A 25,188-nucleotide genomic window follows, 5' to 3' on the forward strand; every position below is an offset into this window, starting at 1 on the left:
AATAATAATAATAATAACTGCCATTGCGGTTACTACTACTCCTCCAACAAACCATCTCGACACCCACACATACACGCCAATTGCCCGGCACAGCCATGCTACGATCGGCTGCCTCGCCCTGGGCGAACCTGGCCCGCACATGCACACCCACTGGTCGCCCATCAATTGCGGCGCGATGCATCAACATCTCGGCCACCAGCCCGTCACCAGAACCAAGCCTGCAGCAGGCAGTCAGTGTTGAGGGCACCGCCACGCCCATGCACACGCCCGGTATGCATTTCTCTGTGGCCTTAGCGAGGCGACCCTGCTAAAATATTCGGCCTGCGCAGACGCCCGCTTCGACGTCATCGGCACACCCTTCTCCCTCCTCTCTGTCTCCCTCTCAGCCTCGCAGACGCTCTACACCCGCCGCGGTACCCTCGTCGGCCTCAGCGGCAAGTCGGAAAACACTCTCTCCACCCTGTCTGTCCTCAAGCCTTTTCAGCGCGCGCCCGTCGGCATTCCATTCCTCTATCAAAAAGTGTCGTCAACCAGCCCCGTCACGGCCCTCATCTCCACCAAAACTCCCATATCGAGCATTGTCTCAGTAAACCTAGACGGAAGGGATGACTGGATCATCAGCCAAAGACAGGCGCTGCTTGCGTGGACTGGCCTCACATTGAAGCTGAAGCCGCAATACAATGTCAAGCTCGGCCTGGCACATTGGGGAAACACATACATCACAGGCAGGGGCCTACTCGCATTGACAGGAAACGGCCAGATCTACCAGGTCCACGTCAAGGCTGGTGAGAGCTACGTAGCCCACCCCAGGTATGCCGCCTTTGCCTGAACAACCGCCCACCTACCATCTTTGACTAACCCCACTACGCAGCAACTTGGTAGCATACACAGCCTCCAACGCCCCACCCGTCCCCTTCCGCTTCAAGTCGTCGAATGTGCGATTCCAAGTTCCAGACCTGGGCTTCGGCTCGCTGGTCCAGAACACTCAGTTTTTCCGAACAATGAGCAAGACGGCTACATGGCGCGCGCTAGCCACTACATATCACACCCTCAAGACATGGATGCGGAGGACAGTCTGGGGAGACAGGGTACGTTGAACACATGACCTACAGTATTTACTCACATACTGACTAACATTACCCAGCTCTTCCTCCGTTTCGAGGGCCCAACAACCATGCTCGTCCAGTCGCGTGCTTCACGCATCAGCGACGTTCTCACACTACGAGACGTCGATGAGATTGCTGACAGCCCGCCTGGCGCGGTCGAAGACGCCGTGACGAGGAAGATCAAGGAGGAAATCAAGTCCATTGGCGAACAAGGCACAAAGGCACCCATACCAAACACGGATGCATCTGGCACAGTGAGATATGCCACTATCAAGGATGGCAAGGCCGAGTTCGAGAAGCCATCTGTATAAATCTAGCAAGCTGAAACCTCTCCTCTTTACATACATACCCTTTTTTGCAATTGAGTCTCATTTAAGCAAGAACACATACACAATAAATATCAAACATCCTGGTGCCAAAAAAAAGAATTTCCATTGCCATTGCCAGCCATCTACCCTTCTACTTCGCCTTTCCAGCCGCCTTCTCCCTAATCCTTTCTTCCTTCTCAAACTTTTGCTCAAAGATCCTGAAAAACAAGCCTAACCACTCTTGCTCACGGTGGCTTAATTGTCTCGCAGGATTCTTCCAGCTACCCGCTAAGATCTCCTTGACTCTGCGCCTAAGCACTTTCAAGCCCACGGCAGCCCGCCAATCCCTTACCGAGAACCTGACTACGTTGCCCGGTAGACTTATCACGCCAGCGTGCAGTTTGAAGTCGAGATCCGCAGCGACCATGAGGACCATGGCGAAGGGATACGCAATGGATGTCGAGTGAGCGTTGTAGAACTTATTGCTGGACTGCATGATGTGGTAGTAGGATAGGAAATGCGCGGTTGACGATCCCTTGTTGACGGATGTGGGTGCGAGGCTGACGGTCTGGTTGTTGGATATGTTGCGCCATCCCTTGCCCTCGCGCGTTAGCATCTTGGGGTAAAAGGCCGTTGCGATGACGGAGTTGACGAGGAGGTCGTTGTCGGAGTAGGTGTCATATTGGGGTGGTACTTCGACGAATACGCGGTGGCGCGGTGTGCTTCTGTAGCGGTTCAGGGCTCGGCGTTCGTCTTGCGTCATTTGTATGAAGCCTGCTTCTACGAGGGATGAGAGAAGCTGTGCTTTGAGATCCTCGATGTTGCCTAGGTTCTGGGCGCTGAGGAAATTCTTATGGCAGAATTGCATTTCTGATCGGCCGGCAGTTGTGCATACTAATTTCCAGGCTTTGTAGGCATTGTATGTTGTCAGTAGGTCCGAGTCGCCTTTCTTGAATCCAAGTCGAGCGATATCAGCACGCTGCTTTGCTCCGAAAGGTGTCACAAAGGGAGACTTGGAAGAAAGAATTGCAGCAATGGTGATGGCAACGCCGACACAGCCAAAAGTACAAGCTAGCAACACGAGTTTGCCTAGGTGTGCATCTAACGGAAGCTTTGCAATTTGGCGACCAAGCGGGGTGAGCTCTTCACTTGGTGTGAGCGCGTCAACCTCCACAAGTGCATCAATGGCACGCCGGATGTTCTTAGACGTGGGTGGGTCGAGCGCCTGAGCAAGTGTTGCCTCAATATCTCCCAACTTGCAAATCTTAACACGCATAACTAAATCTTGCAGTGACAGTCTCAGCATCTCCGGCGTCTGTTGTTCAGCCATCAGGTTATCATGGCGGTATTTCGTAAACAGGTGGAAACATAATCCCTCCTGAACACGGCCTGCACGGCCACGGCGCTGCTTCGCATTGGCTCTTGAGATAAAAGATTGCGTCAGACGTGAGAGCTGCCTCCGTTCGTCAAATCTCATCTCCTTGTGCTTGCCAACGTCGATGACACAGGTAATGTCCGGGATCGTTACTCCAGTTTCTGCAATATTTGTCGCGAGCACAATCTTGCGCACACCCGGCGGAGGAATCAAAAATGCAGCCTGCTGATCCTCACTTGAGATGGTAGAGTGCAACGGATACACATACCAATCAGCTTTGAACGAAGGGTGGCCAGCCAGAATATCGTTCAGTTGGCGGATTTCGGCAATACCTGGAAGGAACACAAGAATGGCGCTGCTAAAGCGGCTCAGTTGCGGGTCGTAGGCAACGGTTTCAATAAGTCGGGTAATCAAATCGTAATCAATGGCGTATTCGTCGTAGTTAGAGAGCACATTGCGCGTTGCAGCACTGTAACCAGGGAGTTTGTTAGGAATGCCGGATTTGTCACTTGTGACTTCGTCATCCTCGTCGTTGTCGCTGGTAGTAGTGTTGGTGTTCTGCTCAGATGCCCCCGTATAGTGCGTCAGTTCGATAGCATCCTCGAGGTATCGTGTCTGTACTGGAAATGTACGACCAGGCACTGTTAGAATGGGTGCGTCGTTGAGGTATCGTGAGAATTTGGCGGCGTCAACGGTAGCACTCATCAATATCACCTTCAATTCAGGCCGACGTACCATCAGCGACCGCAGAATAACAAGGAGAAAGTCTGTGTCAATAGACCTTTCATGGACCTCATCAATGATCAGATGCGTAACCTCTTGTAAAGCTCCTGAAGACTCCAACATGCGAAGTACAACACCTACAGTTGCGTACACTAGACGAGTTTGTGATGACATCTTAGACTCGAGTCGGATTGCGTAACCGACAAGTGAGCGCATAGTACCAAGATCTTTCGGCCCCTCGCCTAGCTCCTCGCTCACACGTTGCGCAAGCGAAATGGCGGAGATTCGTCTGGGTTCGGTACAGTAGACTTTGCATGCCTTGCCTTGTGCAAGCTCGTGCTCGAGAACAAACGCCGGAATTTGCGTACTCTTTCCACACCCAGTCTCACCGCAAATTATGGTGACTTGGTTCTTGTCCACCGTTGACAGAATGGACTCCTTGAAACCAAAGACCGGAAGGTTTGATCGGCCGACAAGCATGTGTTGATATGAAGGAGTAGAGGTTTTGGCAGCCCATAGATCCCTTAGACTTTCGTGTTGGCGTATTGGCGTGTTGTACCCCGAGTTTGATCCACTAGAGCCTGTAGCGGCCTGGTTACGCATCTTGAAGCGATTTGTGAAAACAACACCATCCGACTCTTCATTTTCAACTTGATCCTGGACGAATGAACGGTAGCGCTTTATGGCATCGCGATCTGCAGCATCCAGACGTGTCTTTCGACTTTCGAGAAATTCTCTATAAAGTTCTCTCCAGTTTGGTGGCAGTCGTAGATGGACCTTTTCATCCTTCGGCGAGGCAGCAGAGATGGAGAAAAGTGCAACGACTGAGATGTAGCTCTCACTTTGCTCAACAGACACGGTTGCAAGGTCGATTGCTGCGAATGTAATTTGCCCTCTATAAGGAGTCACAGTCACTCCAGCAACTTCGGTGTCGTATTCGACATCGACATCCTTTGACCAAATGATAGTAAGTGAATGTCGGCAAGTGTACATAGTAGGTGAGATGACTGCATACGACAAACTCGCACCAGAGTCCCTAACGATGTTTAGTTGATATGCTCAAAGCGGAGATCATTTGTCGCATACCTTGAGCGAACCGCCTCTTCGAGCACTTTGCGGGGAGATACTCCGCTTGCCTTGCCAAAATCACGTATAGTCACATCAGCAGAGCCTGCGCCATTGGGCGTAGTTTCCAATTTCGATGGTGAGTCAGGAACTGCAGAGAACATTTCACCGAGCAAATCCATATCCTCATCGTCTTGGCTAGCAACTGGTGGTGCTTCAGTTGCGGGCACCTCGGCTTCAATCGACTTTTGAGGTTGGGTCTCATTATTTTCTTTCTGCTCTTTCAGAACTTGGGGCTGTGTACCGTTCCGCTGCCGTTTCTCGGCTTGGTTCTGGGCGATTTGATTGCGCCTGGCTGGCCACTTTTCCTCAGCTTCGTCTTCATCGAATAAAGTATCCGACTTCAGCTGTTGCAACTGAGAGAGTAACTTTCGAACAGCCGGTGTCTGGGGAGCGACGGGCTCGGGCTTTTTCGACTTTGCGCCTTTCTGTGACTTTCGTGTAGTTGTTTCCACGAGCTGCGGGTCAATCTCATAAAGTTTGCTCTTGATCTTGAGATATGTGGGGACGAGGTCCTCGCTTTCAATGTCGCTGTCGATATCGCTGACATGGATATCACTTTGGTCGTTTTCGACAGGCGTAGAGCCATTAGCTTTTGGAGGCGTTGAGGCTCCTGGTGTGGCTGCGGTCTTTGCCAACGCCTCACGGGGTGGTGTAACTATTTATGGTTAGCGAGGCGCACTAAAGTGTACATGGAGGTGGACGACTTACCAGGTCGCGAAGGAGGAGGAGCGTCGAGAGCTGCGCGTTTGGGCGGCGACTCTTCATATGAAAAATTGAAATCTTCACACTGGTCGAGTGCAAGCCATTCCAAGGCTTCTTGAAAACCCCATATACCAGATGACGCATCGACACCAGCGGCGTTGGCGCAGAGCCATGTTGAGACAGGTTCGATGTGACTGTCTGCGAAGCCAAGTTCACGGAGGGTCAAATCAAGCGTCCATAGTTTGAAAATGGCATCGTCTTCGGTCAATGTTTTCAGAAAAGACTGTTGGCCCTGCCTCCTGTTTGAATCATTGGACTCTGCTTGTGCTAAGAGTATGATGCTGTCCAGGATCTCTCCGGGCAGCCATTCATGAACGGCGATAGAGTAAGACTGGCTGCGCAGAAGCCTGCGGTCGGTCTGGAAGCGTGTAACATGACGACTGGATTCGCGGCGGACTTTAGCAGCATGCTTTTCAACTAACAATTGAAGCTCATCGCGCTCGAGTTGGGCCTCGAGCTCTTCGGGAGTTTGTGCAACTTCCTCTTTTGGCAGTGTAGCCTGCTGGGGTACCTGAGATGCCGGCTCTGGTACTGCTTGGCTTTCTTTTGACTGCGCTTGAGAAACTTCTTTAGCTGGGGCGTCAGCGACAGACCTATCGGGTTTAGGTTTGCTGGCCACAGATGTGGTTGCAAAGCCACGCGCAGGATTGCCGGCTGGCTTCTTCTTTTTGGCCATGGGAAAGGCTGGGGCGAATATCCTCTTTTCTCTTTTTGGCTAATTGATACGATTCCGGGGTGCTAAGTAAGGTGAGGGGCAGGGATGTAGTTCAAGCGGGCTGCCGTATAGAATACCTCGGAGCCTGATCCCGAGCGAGATCAAGATTGGGCAGGGCTGAGATACAGACGGGACGCATCAGGGCGCTCAGTTGGTGGAGAAGCAGCAGCAGCTAGGCGGCGAGCGGCAGGGAGACGAGGCCAGTGGTGGGGGTTTGGTGATGGCAAGGCGATCCACATGGCCCTGTGCCCTGACACTGAGCACTGAGCGCCGAGCAGCGATGTCATGGTAGTCCGTCGCAGGTGGGCAAATAGACGAGAAATCTTGGCATTATCATTTCGCGATTGTTGCTCCTCACCACCCACCCCGCCGACCTCCCCGCATCCGCATTTGGCCTTTGCGTATGGACTGGACGACATGGCTTTGAATGGGGATGCTGAAGCCCAGGCCCTGGACCGCGACAGACTGTGGCAGAAGCTCATCACGAGCTCCACCAAGCGCCGCATCCACGAGCTGTCGGGCCTGCAGCAACAGGTCGCAGATGACTGTGAGTGCCTGGACGCCCCGATGCACCCACCCACACATGCATATATGTATATACATATGTGTATGAATGTATACGACCAGCAATAGACTGACGAGACCCTGTCCTGTGCAGCAGCACTGAAGACTGCCGACCTGCAAGCGCTCCTAGAAACACTTTTCGAGACATACCCGCTATACGAGGACCGCGAATCCCGCCGCGCCGTCGAAGGCGTCCTCAGGTCGCTGGTGACGGGCCCACACGGAACAAAGGTGCTGCCGCCTATCGTCAAGTTCCTGCAACAAGAGTGTGCAAAGAAGGGCATTGCCCACTCCAATGCCTTTGTGCTCAACGACTGGTGCTCGGTGCTGCTTCTGCAACTCGCAAAGTCACCCGATGCTTGGGCAACCCACGGACTGAACGTCGCCCTCGCCGATGCGCGCGCAATAGAGTTGTGTGTGGGCACAGGCAGCGATCGCCGGGCTAGCCGCCTCGCACACTCTGCCCTCGTCTCTACTAGACGAGCTCTGCGCGCCGTCTTCCGCTCAGAGGCAATCGCCCAAGACGCTCTCTCCAAACTCGTCACTACCCTCACCGCAAAGGGCTCTGCTCCCACGGCTGGAAATGCCGTCTTCCTCGGTGTCATCGCAGGCGTCTCGTCTCGCCTGCCAACCATCAAGCCGCTCCTCGAAAATCACAAGCAAGATTACTATGCCTTCTACACAAGAGAAATTATTGGCTCGAGAAACCAACTCCCACACCACATCTCCAACGCCCTGCACGATTTCTTCGACACCTTCCCTACCTTGGACGAGCTGCGCACCAATGTCTTCCAACCCATTGAAAAGGCTCTCCTGAGAGCACCTGAAGTGGTGCTCAACGACATCGTCTCGCCCATGATCCTCGCCCTGCCCGAGTCCATGGACCTCTCAGAAATTCTCCTCAGCAACATGCTGAAGCCGCTGCTGGCTAACGTCAAATCTACCAACCCGATTATTCGAGCTGGCGCCCTGCGCACCTTCAAGGCCCTTGCCTCACGATCAAAGGATAGCGACAGGATTGACAAAGTAGCAGACGAAGTGCTGAATCCTCTCAAACAGGGCAAGGTGTCGGGTGCTGACCAGAAGGTCCTGCACGCTCAGATGCTTACGGCGTTACCCGAGTCTCCCTCACTGTCCAAGAAAATTCCCGTAGGCATCGCAGCCGTTGCCTTGAAGGAGGCAAGTGAGCCAGCTGTGCTTGCAGAAGTGTCAGCAATGACAACCCATCTGAACTTCGGTCTAGCCAACGGTGTTGCCCTCGACAAGGCGGTATCCGATGCCTTTATCAAAGGCATGGGAGACAAGCGCGTTCCTGTCAAGCGGCTCTGGGCCGTCCGTGCAGCGGATATTTGGTGGAATTTGTCTGAAGAGCAGCAGAGCCAACTAGATGTACTTGCCTTCTGCCAAGCCACGCTTCCAAAGCTCGTTGAGCTCTGGCAAGATGTCAATACCAATCCACTCCCAGCAGCCCAAAGTGGCTTAGCCACAGTAGGACACTACGTTGCGGCGCTTCTCATTGATAGAGTCCAGAACATGAAGGATGAGAAACTAACATCCATCTTCAAAAAATCCGATGTCATCTCACAATCTCTCGCCACGCAGCCCAAGCCTTCCTTCATCCTCAACCCGAAAGTGTACTCGAAACTATCCGCTGAGGAAGATGTCTCGATTGCATTACTTGCACTGAACGCCGTTGCACCAAGTGTCACACAATCTTCCTCCAAGGATGTTCGCGATTCATGGGCACAGGCGTATATATTCCTCATCGTATCGCAGAGCATCTCTGCTAAAGCAAAGTCGGCTGCTAAACAAGCACTGACGCAAGTCTACCTCCAAACATCCCCAGAGAAGATCAGCAGCATCATCATAGATGGAATCTGGACGTGGTATAAGTTAAATGAGCTTGAGGACAAGGACAGCGCTGCACTGGCATCCAAAACAGGCTCTAACGAGCTTGGGGCAGTTCTAGCCTGTATTTGCCTACCCCCAGATACGACAAAGAAACAGGGTGTAAGCATCGAGCCTTCGACTCTGCACAAACAGGCGAGAGACCTTGTTGTTCTGGCAAGAAAGGAAGTCATTCCTCGAGTATCTTGGATCGAGCTGTGTCTGCGCATGGGCGTTGATCCCGGTGATGTAGTTCGGAACAATCTGGAAGACTTTATGCAGACTGTCAATGAGTCTACAGAGGTATGTAGACCTATGAAATCCCAGAAAGTCTTATTGCTAACGTACTTGGAAGAACAAGGACAATGACCGATTTCCAGCAATTGGCTTGGCAGCCTATAGTGCATACTCTGACATGGCTTTCGTTGCTCCAGATGCTGCCTTGCCCGCCGTAGTCAAGCAATTCAGTCAAGATCTGGATCCAAAACAGCTGGAAGCCGTTGGTCCGACCGAAGCTGCCATTTTCCGTACTCCTGAAGGCACGGCTTATATCGATGTCCTGTCCAAGAAGGCGCCCGTTGTGATAGACAAGAATACCAAGGACTACGATACTCTGAAGTGGGAAGAGGAGCTCCGAGCACAACTGGCGCAAAAGAAGGGTCAGACTAAGAAACTTACTGCAGATGAGCAAGCCAAGGTCAATGCTCAGCTGGCTAAAGAATCAGCCATTAGGAAGGAAGTTTCTGGTATTGAGCAAAGAATGAAGCGAGGAGTGGGCATTATCCAGAGCCTTGCAACTGGCCCCCCTACCGATGCAGATCAGTGGATGGGTCCGGCCGTGGATCTCTTGATCCAAGCTGTGCGCGCTGGCGCTGGACTTCTCCTAGGAGATGTCCCGGCAACTGCTTTGATCGCTTGTTCTGAAAAGATTTCTAGCCGTTTGGGTCCACTAAGACCATTTGTTGGCGTGGCTGTACTTCGAACAATTGGCTCCATACAACTCGCGAAAGAGTACGAGGATGAAGACCTTGGTGGTAAGTTGAATTACGCCCCGTTTGACCGTATGTTCATACATGCTAATGCTATCAGACCTTGTGACACGCGTCATGTACCGCATTCGTTTCTTGAGTGAACAAAGACCATTGGACGCTGTATCTCTCGCCTACTGCTTACCCCTCATCTTCTTAGTCTTGGAAAAGGGTGGTATAGGCAAATCCTCGCCTGAGGAAGTTGATGAACAGCTTATCCTCGCCATCGAAATTCTTACATTCCATACAAACTCTTGTAAGTGTCTTATTACAAATGCTCAGACCAGGAACTAATTAATTACAGGTACTGACCCCCGTCTTCCACGCAAGAACATGTTAGAGATTCTTGTGTGGTCAATGCAACGGTACCAGCAACACTACAAGTTGATCAAGGATTGTCTTTTGGATCTTGCTCGTGGTCTGGCTCCGAACATTACCAACGACGAGCTGACAGCCCTGCTTCGTGGAACCATTGTCCCGGAGACCGGTGTCCGAACAGCGACTCTTCAAGCCATAGATGCTGAGCTAGACATGAACGGCATGACCTTCAGCGAAGAAATATTCATTGCTTGTCATGACGATGTACCGGAAAACGCGGAACTTGCACAGACAATCTGGGAGGAGAATGATCTCGAATTGAAGCCAGACGCGGGTGTACAGATGCTACCATATCTCGATTCACTGGACAAACCACTCAGACGAGCTGCTGCTCGATCTATCGGCGAGATCATAACCAAATACCCAGATACATTCGACGACCTTTTGAAGAGGCTTCGCGAGTCATATACGGAAAAGGCTAAGCCGCGGGTTCCTGAGCGTGATGAGTATGGTATGCCCCGAAAGGTTGATCTACGAGATCCTTGGGAGAGCAGAGATGGCATTGCACTCACCTTCAAGGAAATGACTCCGGGATTTAAGCCTGATGACCTCCCTGAGTTCTTCAACTTTTTGATTTATGAGGGCCCTCTGGGAGATCGAAGCCCCGCAGTCCGAGACGAATTGATAGAAGCAGCAACATCAGTCATCTCAGCGAAGGCGCAGACCAAGGTTGAGCCATTGATGGAACTTTTCGAGAACGCGCTCGAAGCACCTGATCGCAAATCCGAGATGTATGATCAAGTCAACGAAGCAGTCGTCATTCTTTACGGTGCACTCGGTCGTCATTTGGCTGCTGGAGATGAGCGAGTTCCAAAGGTCGTGCAAAGGTTGTTGTCGACCCTCAGTACACCTTCAGAGACAGTGCAATATGCCGTCGCGCAATGTCTCCCGCCTTTGGTTCTCACATCAGAACAGGAGCTTTCTACATACATCAACCAGATGATGGAGCAGTTACTACAATCCAAGAAGTATGCCTCAAGGCGCGGCGCTGCTTATGGACTTGCAGGCATCGTCCGAGGAAAGGGCTTGATCGTACTCAAAGAATACCGCATCATGTCTACGCTCAAGGGAGCTAGCGAAAACAAGAAGGACCCCAACCAGAGGCAGGGAGTATACCTAGCGTATGAGCTGCTCTCCTTGATTATGGGCCGCTTGTTCGAACCATATGTCATTCAGCTCGTCCCACAGTTGCTTGCTGGATTTGGTGACACCAGCGCAGACGTCCGCGAGGCTTGTCTTGACGCAGCAAAAACCTGCTTCTCCACACTCAGTTCCTTTGGAGTGAAGCAGGTGCTCCCAATACTCCTGGATGGTCTTGATGAGGACCAATGGCGCAGTAAGAAGGGTGCCTGCGATTCTTTGGGAGCTATGGCCTACCTGGACCCGAACCAGCTGGCTCTCAGCTTGCCCGATATTATCCCACCTCTTACTGTAGTCTTGACAGACAGTCACAAGGAAGTAAGGGCTTCAGCAAACCGAAGCTTGCAACGCTTCGGAGAAGTCATTAGCAACCCCGAGATCAAGAGTGTCGTCAACATCATCCTCAAGGCTCTTAGCGACCCTACGAAATACACCGACGATGCCCTTGACGCATTGATCAAGATTCAATTCGCTCATTTCCTAGACGCTCCATCTCTCGCTCTGGTGGTTCGTATCCTGGAACGAGGATTGGGAGATCGATCGGGTACAAAGCGAAAGTCTTCCCAGATCATTGGAAGCTTGGCATACCTTTCCGAGCGAAAGGATCTCATCTCTCATTTGCCAATTTTGGTCGCTGGTTTGCGCGTTGCGATTGTGGACCCTGTGCCGGCCACGCGTGCCACCGCGTCCAAAGCACTCGGTTCACTCGTGGAAAAGCTTGGAGAGGATGCGCTACCCGATCTTATTCCGAGCCTTATGGCTACACTCAAGTCCGACACAGGTGCGGGAGACCGACTTGGTTCTGCACAAGCACTTTCGGAAGTCCTCGCAGGTCTTGGAACTGGACGTTTGGAGGAAACGCTTCCAAGTATCCTACAGAACGTTGCCAGCAGCAGGGCCTCAGTCCGCGAAGGATTCATGTCGCTCTTCATCTTCTTGCCGGTCTGTTTCGGAAACAGCTTTGCCAACTATCTCAGCAAAATCATTCCCCCAATTCTTGGTGGTCTTGCAGACGACGTCGAATCAATCCGAGAAACTGCCTTGCGCGCGGGTCGTCTTTTGGTTAAGAATTTCGCTACCAAGGCCATCGATCTCCTGCTTCCCGAATTGGAGAGAGGTCTTGCAGACGACAGCTACCGTATCCGTCTCAGTTCCGTCGAGCTTGTTGGAGACCTTCTCTTCAACCTCACTGGTATCAGTGGCAAGGTGGAAGAAGAAGAGGTGGAAGAGGGTGCCAAAGAAGCCGGCCAGTCTCTGCTCGAAGTACTCGGAGAAGAGAAGCGAAACAAGGTTTTGTCTGCGTTGTACATATGCAGGTGCGATACTTCGGGTCTGGTGCGCACTGCATCCGTCACCGTCTGGAAGGCATTGGTTGCCAGTCCTCGTACCCTGCGGGAACTTATCCCTACGCTCACACAACTCATCATCCGTCGCTTGGCAAGCTCGAACATGGAGCAGAAGGTCATTGCCAGCAACTCCCTTGGAGAACTTATTCGAAAGGCTGGAGACGGTGTATTGGCTACTTTGTTGCCTACTTTGGAAGAAGGTCTTCATACTACCGATACCGACACCAAGCAGGGTATCTGCATTGCCTTGCGAGAACTTATCGCAGCTGCTTCACCAGAACAGCTTGAGGATTATGAGAAGACACTCATACAGGTCGTCCGAACAGCTCTGGTGGATCACAATGCAGACGTGCGAGAAGCTGCAGCGGATGCATTCGATGCTCTTCAGCAAATTCTCGGCAAGAAGGCCGTCGACCAGGTCTTGCCATATCTACTCAACCTTCTGCGGTCAGAGGATGATGCCCAGAATGCCCTCTCGGCACTTCTCACTCTTCTCACAGACCAGGCAAGGTCCAACATCATTCTGCCAAATCTGCTACCAACGCTTCTTACTTCCCCAATGTCTGCCTTCAATGCTCGCGCCATTGCATCGTTGGCTGAAGTTGCAAGCTCTTCCATGTCTAGGAGATTGCCAAATATCCTCAATACTATCATGGACAACATCATTGCTACAAAGGACGAAGATCTCAAGTCAGAACTGGAAGCATCTTTCGACAAGGTACTCCTGTCTGTGGATGAGTTTGATGGGCTCAATACCGCCATGAGTGTCATGCTTGCTTTGTCGAAGCACGACGACGAGAGGCGACGCGCACGTGCGGATATGCACCTTGCCAAGTTCTTCGCAGAAGCGGATGTCGACTTTTCGAGGTACTATCCCGATCTTATTCGTGCACTCCTCATTTCCTTTGACGACAGCGATCCCGAGGTCGTCAAAGCAGCATGGACTGCGCTCAGTACCCTCACATCGAAGCGGCTGCGAAAGGAAGAGATGGAGTCGCTCGTCATGTCTACACGCCAAACACTCAACCAAGTCGGTGTTGCCGGTGCAGACCTTCCCGGTTTCTCCTTGCCAAAGGGTATCAACGCCATCTTGCCTATTTTCCTGCAAGGTCTCATGAACGGATCGGTAGAGCAGCGAACACAGTCTGCATTGGCTATCTCTGATATCATTGACCGTACAAGCGCCAAAGCACTGCAGCCATTTGTCACTCAGATTACTGGACCTCTCATTCGTGTGGTTACAGAGCGCTCTGTCGATGTCAAGGCCGCCATCCTACTCACGCTCAATAATCTCCTCGGAAAGATTCCTACCTTCCTCAAACCTTTCCTACCGCAACTTCAACGAACATTTGCCAAATCACTCGCAGACACATCCTCTGATATCCTACGAGCACGAGCGGCCAAGGCTTTGGGTACACTGATCAAGCTAACACCAAGGGTGGACCCTCTAATTGCCGAGTTGGTGACGGGATCCAAGACAAGCGACGAGGCTGTCAAGACTGCCATGCTGAAAGCTCTGTTTGAAGTAGTAAGCAAGGCGGGCAAGAACATGAGCGAAGCGAGCAGAAATTCCATTTTGGGTCTCATTGATACTGAGACCGATGAATCCAATGGTAAGACCGGAATCGATAACATAGTTCCATTACCCACTAACAACGTCTAGACGCAATGGCCATTACAAATGCTCGACTTTTGGGTGCCCTCATCAGTTGCTTACCCGGAGAAATTGCTGCCAGCCTGCTGAAGGCCCGTGTCCTTACGACACATTACAACAAAGCTTCCGTGTTGGCGCTCAACGCTATCTTGCTTGATGCACCCGAAGCCTTGACAGAATCTTTTGCTGACGAGACTGTGTCCATTATCTGCCAGGGTATTGCGCACTCACAACCGTTTATTTCAGACAATTCGGTCCTTGCAGCGGGCAAATATCTGCTGTCTGAGAAGAGCAACAAGAGTTTCGATCATACAAAACCAATTTTCGAGGCTCTTGCGCCAGTTGTTGAGCCGGGCAATCCTGTTGATACGAGGCGGTTGGCGCTTGTGGTGCTTCGAACCGTCTCGCGGCAACACAACGAGCTCGTCCGGCCACATATTCCATTGGTCATACCAGTGGTATTCGCATCTGTTCGTGATCCGGTCATTCCAGTCAAGCTGGCTGCAGAGGCAGCCTTCCTTAGCATCTTCTCGGTAGTAGACGAGGAAAGCACCGTGTTCGACAAGTACATGACTGGTCCAGGCAAGAGCTTGTCTCCTGGTCAGCAACGTAGCATGGGAGACTATTTCAAGCGTGTGGCCATGAGGCTAGCAGGGCAAGCAAGAGAAAGGAAAGAGGCAGAAGGTGGAGCAGGCGGTCTTGGTCTATCTAGTGATGAGGTTGAGGATGAACGTGAAATCTGGAGTGTCGGAAAGGTTGAGCTAGGAGATGTGTTTGGCGATGATTCGTGATGGGATTGTGTACATGGGTAGAAAAGAAAAGCCTCCCTGGGCGGCGTCTAGCATCAGCATAAGGACTAAAATAATTGCGATAATGCACCATGATGGTTTCCTGATTACAGTACAAGTTGGTGCAGTATGGGCTTTCCTCCGAGGTAGTATGCGAAGGAAGAGATTGAATCCGGCGGGTTTGACATGTACCTATGGGTGACCTTGTTAGGCGGTTCAGCGTCAACTCCGCAAGACCCCCGAGCTCTGACCTCACGCTCTCCACGACTGCGAGCCGTCCCATCAACCCACACCCCGCACAAGACCCGCTGCATCTCTCCGTCATCAGGGAACAATAGTGGCTGCTTCTGCGACTTGGGTTATATATTCATATAAACACGCAGGTCTCTCTGTCGCTGTCCCTCGCTCGATATTCATCTCGGCCGTTGGCACGCGCATCTGTCCCACTGCGCGACCAACTCGCAACGCGCACATCACCACGCATTGAGCGCCACCACGGCGCGTCTCCACCGCCATCATGGCAGGCACGATACGGCCGAATGAGATGAATGTCGCGACGACGCCGACTCTCTCCTCGGGCACCTTGCCCAACCTCATGACCCTGCAAACGGACCTCAGCAAGAAGCCCAGTGTGCCACGAAGCCCGCGCGTAGATGTCGAGCCCCTATATGCAGCTGTCAAGGGCGCCATCAGCGACGCTGACTGGACAGTCTACAAGAAAACCCTCTCCTACTTTCTCCTCGGCAATCTCAACCAGGAGGAACTCTCCCAGAAGCTATCCAGGATCTTGACCACACCCGCCCTTGAACATGCGCACAATGCCCTTTTCACAGCCATCTATGCAAACATATGGCGCGATCCGCCAGAAGCTGGTATCGCCAGCTGGGTCAGCAGTAGCGATAAGCCGATGAGCGGGACGGTCAAGGGGACAGGGGATGAGAGCGAGAAGCGGCTGAAACATGAAGTTATGCAACTCAGCCGTAGGGAGAGGAAGAGGTTAAAGGGCATACCAGCGGGCGAGAGTCCGTTGAGTACAGGCTTGGAGGGGGGCTTGAGTGTGGGCATGACAGGACCGGTACAGGAGTATGTCGATGCCAGACGAGCGAAGCAGCTGGACATTGGACCTAGTAGCAACCAAGGCGGCGGATTCGCAAAGACGAGTACGTATCATGACATTCCATCGCCATACAAATTCGCTATCTGCGCATACTGATAACTGCCATAGACTGGGAACTCGAAATCCGCAAGCGCTACACATCCGCCCTCTACGTCGAAACCCACGAATTTCCCACCGCCATGACAATATCCTATCGCCTCCTCCCTATATGCTACGAATACGGCCTCCCCCAAGGCCACACGCCCGACTGCCCCGACTACCTCAACATTGCAACCGAAACCTACATCAAAGAAGCCCTCGCAAACCTCCTTGGAAAAGTCTGCAGCAACGGCCCCGGCTACGTCCGCACGGGTGACTTCAAAAAGAAACAAGCACGAGAAGAACGGCTGGCGGAAAAGGGCGAGCTTATGCGCGGTCCCGCGGGCGAACTCCCTATCGAAGCCGAAGAGCGCCGTAAAAGAAAACCACTTTGCACAGAAGACTTGCGGCTTGCACTTGAACTCGGCGATGGATACCTCGGTCAAACTCCGTTTATCGCGGGTTCCATCTTGCATTCCCGGTTTCTGGATACAGAGGGTATCGAAGATCTTTACGATAATACGTCTTCTTCTAAGCCTTTGACGAACGGGCACACAAATGGCGATGCTAAACTTGGCTTTGCGCCAGAAACATGGACTGTGGATTTTGGAGATGCGATGATGGTGGATGAGGAAGTGGGATTGCATTGGCAAGGAGGGAGTGTGCAGGATATGGCGGATATAGATGAGACGTTGGAGGATATATTGAATCTGGGGGATTTGTGAGGGTTGTTTTGTGAAAAGAAGGTGGTGTGTTGCATTGCAAGATGATGGATTTCCTTTTTAACAAGTGCATGATGCATGGTATTTGGCGTTGTTTTTTGATATTTTTGGTAAAAGACGGGAGTTGCATTTTGGTGTTTGAGGCGGTGTTTTGTGTACATGGGATTATGATACCCTATCTCTTCTTTTTGTTTTCTGAATGCTATATTTTTAAGGGAATTTATTTGTAGAAGTGACTTGTTTGTAGCATTTTACGCCCAGTAGCAAATACCATCCCAATTCTCATTGTACTGCGGTTTTATCCAGCGTCGTTCGGTACTATGCTGAGTTTGATAAATGGTCCTGTACTCGTCCCATCTCATCCACTTCAACCTTCCTCCTCTCAACCCCAACCCAATCACCCACCCTTCTCTTCCTCCCTCACCTTCCCAGCAGTAGCCCATGGCGGTTCCCCATCCCCATCAAACTCCGCCCACATAAAAAACCCACACCCCTCCTTCCCCGGCACAAACCCCGCATGACACATCCACATATACCGTCCCCTCGACTCCTTCCTCCTCATCGCACACCGCAGCACCGTCGGCACCCCACAGCGACACCTCGGCGTAAACTTCGGATGCAAACTCTCCTTGTACCAGCGATATGTCACATTAATCCTCTTGTTGCCCGCTAGGGGATGCGGATCGATAGCGTGAGCGGGCGCTATACTATGTTTCCACTCCTCCTGCATCTCCGCATGCATCACTAATAAGGAATTATGTGGGAGGTGGATACTAATTTGGCCCTGGGCATCCGCCTTCTCTACACCATCTACCTCATCGTCATCTTGCGGGACGACTCTGCGCACGCGAAACTCGCGGGCGACGCCGAGACTCAAACTCCCGATTACGGGGCGTGGACCGAGGTAGGTGAGTTGGTCGGCGTGGTAGCCTACGCTTTGGTGGGGGCCGTCGTAGCAGTTTACGAAGGCGGTGTTTGGGTGCCAGGGGTGCGGGGATTGGTGAGGGAGCTTTTGCGCGTTGGGGTAGTAGGTGGTGATTCGGCGTCGGATTTCGGTGTTTACGGCTGTTTGGACGGCTGGGAGGGCGGCGAGGAGGGAGGGGGGGCTTTGGCGGACATTCTGAGGGGGGGATGTTGTTAATGTGTATATTAACAAGAGGAGATTGAGGAGATTGACTAGGAACGTACGTCTATCTGTCGCCCGTCGTAGATATATTCCGTCTTTTGCTGCTCCACCTCTTCGAGACTGTTGACGTAAAAGGCATACGTGTGTGGGCTCTGCACTACTCTGTCGAAAAGCTTGAATTCAAACCGTTGGTATGTCGAGGATTCCTCGAGTAACTCCAAGAGTAACGCATCGGCTTGTTTGGCTGGGAGAAAGTTGTGGATAATGGAACATGGTGTATGTGTTTCAATGTCTTCCGGGCTATACAGGAACAGCGTTTTGCCTTTCTTCACTACGGATTTCTTTGTCTGGGTGCCATTTAACGGGGCAATCCGGTATGAGGTCAATGACGATTGATATCCGACTGTAGTTGGCGCGGGTCGCTTTCTCGCAGGTGACCTCGATGATTGTGTCAGGTACTCTGAAGCCTGCTCGACTGATCCGTCTGCCACGAGTAGGGCTTCAAGTAGAGCCGCTTCATCAACATCGGCATGTAACGATGCCAGTACCGCCAATTTGAAATCCGTAGACTCCTCCTCTTTCTCTGGCTCCACACGCGTAGTCGCAACTGCGGGCTTCACCACCCGCTCATCCCGCTTCCTCTTGCGTGTCACGAACGCGTCCATCTCTTCCCTGTAAAACGCACGATACGGTCCTCATGTCGAAACAAGCCGCATCCAGCAATTGATAGTACTAGACGCAGGTGGCGAACAGCCCCAGGCTACAAACGCCCCCAACGCGTAGTCACGGGACCAAAAAAGGGTTCCCCTGCTTACCCGGATTGCCAGCCCCGCCATGAGCTACTCTTGCGCCTCGGCCATAGTAGAGCACCACCCGCACTCGTCATCCGCCAAACCATGCATGCAGCACATCATCCCCCAGCTTCACTTCTTTTCCCGTCGCGCAAAGATGCGCTACATGCTGTCCAACCTGCACGCGCCATAGTCTGAACCTTTTCTCTCTCTCGTTTTGACTCTCACTTAACCGCCAACATGCTCGAGTTCCGCACCCAGGGCTTCAACGGCTACTCGGTCAAGTACAGCCCGTTCTTTGATTCGCGCATCGCAGTCGCTACATCTGCGAACTTTGGACTCGTAGGGAATGGACGGCTGTATATTCTTGGTTTGACGGCTAATGGGATAGTCGCTGAGAAATGGTATGTATTATCCTCTTTTCGATTACTCATGTACCTATGGTATACATATTGGTGTGTATACACCCAGCTCTTTCACATGCTAACCACACCAACCACACAGGTTCGACACCCAAGACTCGCTCTTTGACAGCACCTGGTCCGAATCGCACGAGAACCAACTCCTAACCGCCGGCGGCGACGGCTCCGTCAAACTCTTCGACATCAACGTGCCCACGTACCCCATCGCCTCGTGGCAAGAGCACGCGCGAGAAGTCTTTGCCGTCCACTGGAACCTCGTCGCCAAAGACACATTTCTCTCGTCGTCGTGGGACGGCACAATCAAAATCTGGAACCCCAATGCAAACGCCAGTATCACGACGCTGCCCACGCATTCGTGTACTTACTCTGCGGCGTTCAGCCCGCACAACCCCAGTGTGCTCAGCAGCGTGAGTTCGGATAGCCATCTCCGCGTCTTTGATTTGCGCACGCCGGCGAGTGCAAGTAACCATCTCACGATGAGTCTGCCGATTCACCAGCCGCCCAAGGCGCGCATGGGAACTGCAGCGCCCGTGGGTATTGCGCCCGCAGAAGCACTAACGCACGATTGGAACAAGTACCGCGACACGATTGTTGCGACGGCGGGCGTGGATCGCATTATTCGCACGTTTGATATTCGCATGCCGCAGCAGGGACCGATTGCTGTCTTACCAGGTCACGAGTATGCGGTCAGGAGGTTGAGTTGGAGTCCCCATCTCTCGGATATACTGCTCAGTGCTAGTTACGACATGACGTGTCGGGTGTGGACTGATGGCAGCGCTATGGGTGTAGGGAATGTTAAGCAGGAGAATATGCTTGAGGATCCCATGTTTTATGGTGGAGGCAGGGAGATGGGGAGGATGGGGAGGCACACAGAGTTTGTGACTGGTGTGGACTGGTGTTTGTTTGGTGCAGAGGGATGGTGTGCGAGTACGGGGTGGGATGAGAGAGTGCTCGTGTGGGATTGTAGAGCTGTTATGCAATAAATTCATGACTTGTTACAGGCAAAAAAAAATAGTGTTCCCAAGGTAGAGTTTGTAGATAGTTTTCCCGGCTTTGTAATGAATGTGTAGTAATTGTCACAATGTTCTGGACTAAAGACCGACCCTTGGAGATCTATCAGCCACCTGTTGGAACAGGATAGTCTCTATTACGTATGCAGGATTATATAGTATTTCTCTATATCTATATAGTTATACTATAAAGTAATTCGCACTCTACCCAAGTATGCTCTACTCTAATAATAATCAGAGTGCAGATGCTGCATAAACTCAACCCAAAGGCAACTCTCCTCTCCTTTCCCTCTAGTCTCCCACGCAGCATCGCTACCTAATTGCTCTATCCAGCTGCGCTTTATCTTTGCTCTTGTTGCTTCGTCGCTTGTTATCCACGCATTCTTTATCTCCTTGAACTGTTCCTGCACTTGCTTCGTCTTTCTATCTAGCGCTTGGCTACGCTCCTTCAGTCTAGCTCCCACCCTACTATCAGGCAATACCTCTAGCAGCCTTTTCCACTCTTGATAATGTGTCTTTGCAGCATGAACTGTCCACTCTCCAGCCTGGCAGAAGGAAGCTGGACAGCTGGACAGAGGGCAAACAAAAGACGCATCGCGTCCGAGGCTAGAGTGATGCCGGTCCAAGGCTTCCACCATGAGTGGCCACAGCCCGAATCGCTGAAGAGGAATCTTATGGTAGCACTGATATTTAAGCTCGTTGTAACGCCCCACTGGACCTTTGAATTGCTTTGGCGGCATCAAGATTGTTTGCCGAAAGGTTTTTGGCTCGCTCTTGTGCCACTCTCCGTCACCTGCTAGTTGGAATGAGCATCGGTGCCACGCACCAGTACGCCAATCTGGGGTTCCGGCTAGCAGATGAGGCTTTGGCTCCTTGTCGAGAAAGAGAAGAGAGGATTCGATGCCCTGAGGACAAGCTCGCAGTAGAAGCTGTAGTGGTAGCGGAAAAGGCTCTTCATCCCAGCTGACACGTTCCTCGTTGTAGTTCAAGATGACCTTTTTAACGTTCGGAAACTTGTCTTTTAGCGAGGCCCAGAAAACATCAACTAGGTCGTGCTGAACGTCGCATAAGTTGTCTCGTTGTACGCATATTTGCTGCGTAATTCCAGCCCGACATTCAATCTCGATGTTTTGCACATTAGTGAGAAAGGCCATGTCCCAAAATGACTGGCCTGGGTAGGCTTCATTTAGGAGCCATTGTGCTTCAACTAGGAAATATGCATCTCCCTTTCCCCAAAACAGCTTCGAAGCTTCCGTGCGAAACTTGGAAGAGGTATGCATAAGCTGAAAGAGAGTACTAGTAGAGCACATAGCTAGTATACAAAGCTGCATCTCTTCTGGAAGTCGGTGGAAATTCGATAAGGTTGCGTTGTCTTGTGATGCAACTGTAAGGGTGCTACTTTCTTGGACGTATACATAGAAAGAAATCCGTTCTTCTCCACCTAGCGTCATGTACACTTCTCGATCAAGACCTCTCGTCCAGGGCGGGTGGGACAGGGTCGCAAGTAGGTTACAGGTAGCTTGGCGACGCATAGCCATTGACTAAAGGTTTAAGCGCCAGGGATAACAGAAAGCGAGTACACAGTAGAGTTGCGTTTATGCAGTATTAAGCAGAGAGAGAGAGGTCTTGCGTAGTCAAGATAGTCGCCTAGTAGCGTTTGTTATTAGCATCAAGCGCCAAGACTACTAGTAATACTTAATTAGTAGGGACCTGGCCCTTCCTTCTTAGCGTTGGGAAGGAACCTACCAATGTTCTCCTTTCTGGAAGGCTAGTGCGTGTTTCGCTTTTTTGGTCTGCAGGGGAAACTTTTGGGTAGATGGGTGTAACTCAGTTAGGTGGTAAAAATTTCTAATGATTGAGATTATTAACTCGTTTCGATACGGAATCAATTGTTAGTTTGGTACTATATGCTTGGTCCGGCGACCCCCCGCTTGACATACTCATCCATCCAAAATACCGCCTGGAAGAAGGCCTGTTCCTTTGCGAATCTCTCGCGATCAATTTCCAGATTGCCCTTTGTAGCGAATCCGTGTTCGACGTGAGAGTAGAGAAATACCTGATAGGAAACCTTTGTTTCTTTAAGAATATCTTCTGTTTGGCGGCGCTTCTCAGCGGGGAAGATTTCATCAGTTTCTGTTTGGCCGATATCAGTACTCGAGCAAACTCAGATGAGGGTATTGGTGTAATTTTCTTTTACCTGCTGCAGCAATACTCAATGGACGCTGTACACCCCTTACTTCATCCGCATCAACGAAACTCGGGTGCGCAATGAATCCTGCATCTAGACTGCCTGGCTTCAACCATCTGCACACGTATTTGCCGCCAAAACAGTAGCCTATGCCGCCGAGTCGTTTGACGCCTAGCTTGTTGCGGAGATGATTGATTACTGTTTCGTAGATAGGGTCGACGGTGGGTGTGCGCGGCATGGTGTTGTCGACCCAATCCTGCAGGCTGAATGAAGGAGGGAAGGGAAAGCGGATGTGATTGCCGTTGAAGACATCGGGGATGACGACGAGATAGCCGTTGACCTGTTTGCGTGGTTGTTCAATACCAAGAGAAATGGATGATGCGCAGAAGAAGACATACGGCAAATTGATCAGCAATGAGCTGGGTGTTGAGAAAGTCCATGCCCAGGGCGTCTGTCATGAGCAGAATGGCATTCTGGGTGCTGCCGTCTTCGGGATAGGCAAAGTATGTGCGGACTTATAATGATTAGTCTTGAGGGATTGCTGATCATGGACGAGGCGTTGTTTTACTGTTGCCGATTTGCTTGACATTGCCTTTGGGTGTGCCTTGGTGCTTGACGCCGACAATGCAGCATTTGCCCATTGGATTCGATGCCATTGCGATGTGTGTTTCTGACTACAAGATTATTGAAAAAAAAAGTCAACTGTGACTGAAGAACATGAAGAAGATGCAGAATGAGCGATTATTTATATGACTCTATTGTTCTCGTTACTCGCTTTCAGTGCCAAACTAGGGTATGAGAGACCTTGATCCAGATACCCACAGTGGAGCGTGGAGCGATACGTGACTAGGACTTTACGCCCTAGGAAGGTACGTTGGTCGTCGATTCCGATTACGAATGCTGGGGGTGCCTGGAAATGAATGGTTGTGATTGGACGGATCCAGTCTTCCTCGGCTAATATGCTTTGAGTCAGCTCCAAGGCAGGCAGGCAGGCAGGCAGACAGACGTGCGTCATTTATGATTGCGAATAAGACAGCTGCCTCACTTTAGGGAAACTAGGAAGAATACTGTGTAGGTATTTATGCTCATTATCTGACTATCGTGACGTTCGTAACTGAAAAAAAAAATCTTAGAGGCATCCTGGACGTAGAGAGAAAAACTAGTGTTCATGCCGCTTTTCTACTGGCGCGTGTCAGCTCCTGTATGGCATTCACAACGCATGTTTGGGCAAGAGGCTTACATTCTTGAGATTCATGGTATTCATTAAATAAAAAACCACTCAGTGCCTGACCCGACTCACACTTCTCCTGGTAATGCGTTCGTCGACATAGCTGTCACGTGGGTCTATGTAGCTTGTTCTGGGCGTCCTGCGCTCAACATCAGTTACGCGACGCCTTGACACGCTCCTGTGGCGAGTGGTGCTGCGGCGTGGCTCCTCATAGTACTCGATGACTCGAGGTCGTGATCGTGATCTCCTGCATCAGAGTGTTAGATTCTGGCGAGGTAATTCACCGCAGCGGATAGGGAATTAAAATACCTACCTGTACTCAACGTAGCGACCGTCATCGCTGATGCTCTCTGTACGGCGCCATTCACGTGGCAAGCGCATAACACCAGCTGGTGGGTGTGAGGTGAAGTTTCCGCGTCGTGGAGGTGGCTCGACGACAGTGCGTCCACGCGTCTCATAAGTCCTCATGATACACATTGTGCTTAGTTGATTGTTTGTTGTGTCGTGATTGTGTCTTTCTTGTTGCAGGGCTAGCCGGTCCGTTGGTGATGTTGAAGAGCGAGTGACACGAGTGCGCTTGGGGAAGCGATTGACGGATTTACGAGGCGTGTATGATTTGGGGAATCGAGTAGCAGGGTAACGTAGTAATACTATATAAATGTACACGGTAGTAAGCGGATGATGGTGCTCGAGAACGCACAGTGGAATGACGTGCGCCAAGAGACGCAGCCTGGGAAACTATTCCAAGGTTGTTGAGTTTTGTCGGTCTGGCCAAATTGACCAGCCTCTTCTCCCCGGTGCAGATAGACTTGGACGCGGACATGGCATGGGTGAACGTGGAAGATTTGGCCAGAGTGCCTGGCATAATGCTGGTTCTGGCTTCAACAACAGTGTGCAAGCTGTCTTGACGAGTGTCTCATCGACGTCACCCGACGCGTCGTCGATGGCATGACCCGGCATTCTAGCCTAGTATGTACATAAGCAACGACTGCAGCTGGGAGAGAGACTATCTACGTTCTGGACCTGTGACGCGTCGCAACCATGGTGATGATAATAATGATACAGACGACCATGTAGCCTGTTATGTATAAGGTGGATTGCTGCTACTAGGCCTTTCTAGCGATTCGCTAGCTCATGTATTAGACAATTTGCTAGATCAAAATATCAATGCTTACACCTAGAGTACGTGGTAGGAACGCGTTTTTTTGACAATGTCTATCCAAGTACATTCTGCAGAGTGGATAGCACCATATACGTAAACATGCAATCTACAGTTGTTGTCGTTAATCGGCAACCATGGTCCTTTGAAGGTATTGCCATTCTCTTTACTTTTAGAAACAGATCGTAGAGCGGTGAGGCTGTTCAGGTAGAGTTCTGTTTTGTAAACATGTTCTGGTCATGTGAGGACCGAGTAACTGACAAGGGCTACTAGAAACCCCAGCTCAATTGAGTGTAATCACGTGATAAAACATAGTTTCCGAATTGATATAGCTAGAGAGGTCTCGACATGTAGCTAGAAAACAGCCATCTGTTTCATCTATAGAGGGGATCCCCTACATGGGCCAATTCAGCGCCAAGTATACCTCATTCGTGATACAAAGCTA

At 51.3% G+C, this 25,188-nt stretch overlaps 8 protein-coding genes across 8 annotated transcripts; 4 read left to right on the forward strand and 4 right to left on the reverse strand.

Moving 5' to 3' along the window:
- Positions 1 to 95: 95 nt before the first annotated feature.
- COCVIDRAFT_25024 (hypothetical protein) lies at positions 96 to 1,417 on the forward strand (the record flags this gene model as incomplete). Its single annotated transcript, XM_014703045.1, has 4 exons — positions 96 to 270; positions 330 to 810; positions 872 to 1,088; positions 1,145 to 1,417. The coding sequence occupies 4 exons, from the start codon at positions 96 to 98 to the stop codon at positions 1,415 to 1,417; spliced, it is 1,146 nt and encodes a 381-aa protein (XP_014558531.1).
- Positions 1,418 to 6,534: 5,117 nt separating this feature from the next.
- On the forward strand, positions 6,535 to 14,905 carry COCVIDRAFT_94116 (hypothetical protein; the record flags this gene model as incomplete). Its single annotated transcript, XM_014703112.1, has 6 exons — positions 6,535 to 6,664; positions 6,779 to 8,871; positions 8,924 to 9,602; positions 9,658 to 9,852; positions 9,901 to 14,073; positions 14,124 to 14,905. 6 exons carry the CDS (start codon positions 6,535 to 6,537, stop codon positions 14,903 to 14,905), a joined length of 8,052 nt encoding a protein of 2,683 aa, XP_014558598.1.
- Positions 14,906 to 15,419: 514 nt separating this feature from the next.
- COCVIDRAFT_94143 (hypothetical protein) lies at positions 15,420 to 16,822 on the forward strand (the record flags this gene model as incomplete). The annotated part of the gene is made up of 2 exons (XM_014703113.1): positions 15,420 to 16,062; positions 16,128 to 16,822. 2 exons carry the CDS (start codon positions 15,420 to 15,422, stop codon positions 16,820 to 16,822), a joined length of 1,338 nt encoding a protein of 445 aa, XP_014558599.1.
- A 394-nt stretch (positions 16,823 to 17,216) lies between these two features.
- COCVIDRAFT_36143 (hypothetical protein) lies at positions 17,217 to 18,610 on the reverse strand (the record flags this gene model as incomplete). The annotated part of the gene is made up of 2 exons (XM_014703114.1): positions 17,217 to 17,939; positions 18,008 to 18,610. The coding sequence occupies 2 exons, from the start codon at positions 18,608 to 18,610 to the stop codon at positions 17,217 to 17,219; spliced, it is 1,326 nt and encodes a 441-aa protein (XP_014558600.1).
- Positions 18,611 to 18,976: 366 nt separating this feature from the next.
- COCVIDRAFT_36144 (hypothetical protein) lies at positions 18,977 to 20,141 on the forward strand (the record flags this gene model as incomplete). Its single annotated transcript, XM_014703115.1, has 2 exons — positions 18,977 to 19,140; positions 19,241 to 20,141. 2 exons carry the CDS (start codon positions 18,977 to 18,979, stop codon positions 20,139 to 20,141), a joined length of 1,065 nt encoding a protein of 354 aa, XP_014558601.1.
- A 251-nt stretch (positions 20,142 to 20,392) lies between these two features.
- COCVIDRAFT_93993 (hypothetical protein) lies at positions 20,393 to 21,619 on the reverse strand (the record flags this gene model as incomplete). The annotated part of the gene is made up of 1 exon (XM_014703116.1): positions 20,393 to 21,619. One exon carries the CDS (start codon positions 21,617 to 21,619, stop codon positions 20,393 to 20,395), a length of 1,227 nt encoding a protein of 408 aa, XP_014558602.1.
- A 452-nt stretch (positions 21,620 to 22,071) lies between these two features.
- Positions 22,072 to 23,012, reverse strand: COCVIDRAFT_36146 (hypothetical protein; the record flags this gene model as incomplete). The annotated part of the gene is made up of 4 exons (XM_014703117.1): positions 22,072 to 22,301; positions 22,366 to 22,696; positions 22,755 to 22,870; positions 22,925 to 23,012. 4 exons carry the CDS (start codon positions 23,010 to 23,012, stop codon positions 22,072 to 22,074), a joined length of 765 nt encoding a protein of 254 aa, XP_014558603.1.
- Positions 23,013 to 23,635: 623 nt separating this feature from the next.
- On the reverse strand, positions 23,636 to 24,061 carry COCVIDRAFT_36147 (hypothetical protein; the record flags this gene model as incomplete). Its single annotated transcript, XM_014703118.1, has 2 exons — positions 23,636 to 23,828; positions 23,898 to 24,061. 2 exons carry the CDS (start codon positions 24,059 to 24,061, stop codon positions 23,636 to 23,638), a joined length of 357 nt encoding a protein of 118 aa, XP_014558604.1.
- Between the last annotated feature and the right edge of the window lie 1,127 nt (positions 24,062 to 25,188).

This window comes from Bipolaris victoriae (genome assembly GCF_000527765.1).
Source record: "Bipolaris victoriae FI3 unplaced genomic scaffold scaffold_25, whole genome shotgun sequence".
In the NCBI taxonomy this organism is placed as follows: domain Eukaryota; kingdom Fungi; phylum Ascomycota; class Dothideomycetes; order Pleosporales; family Pleosporaceae; genus Bipolaris; species Bipolaris victoriae.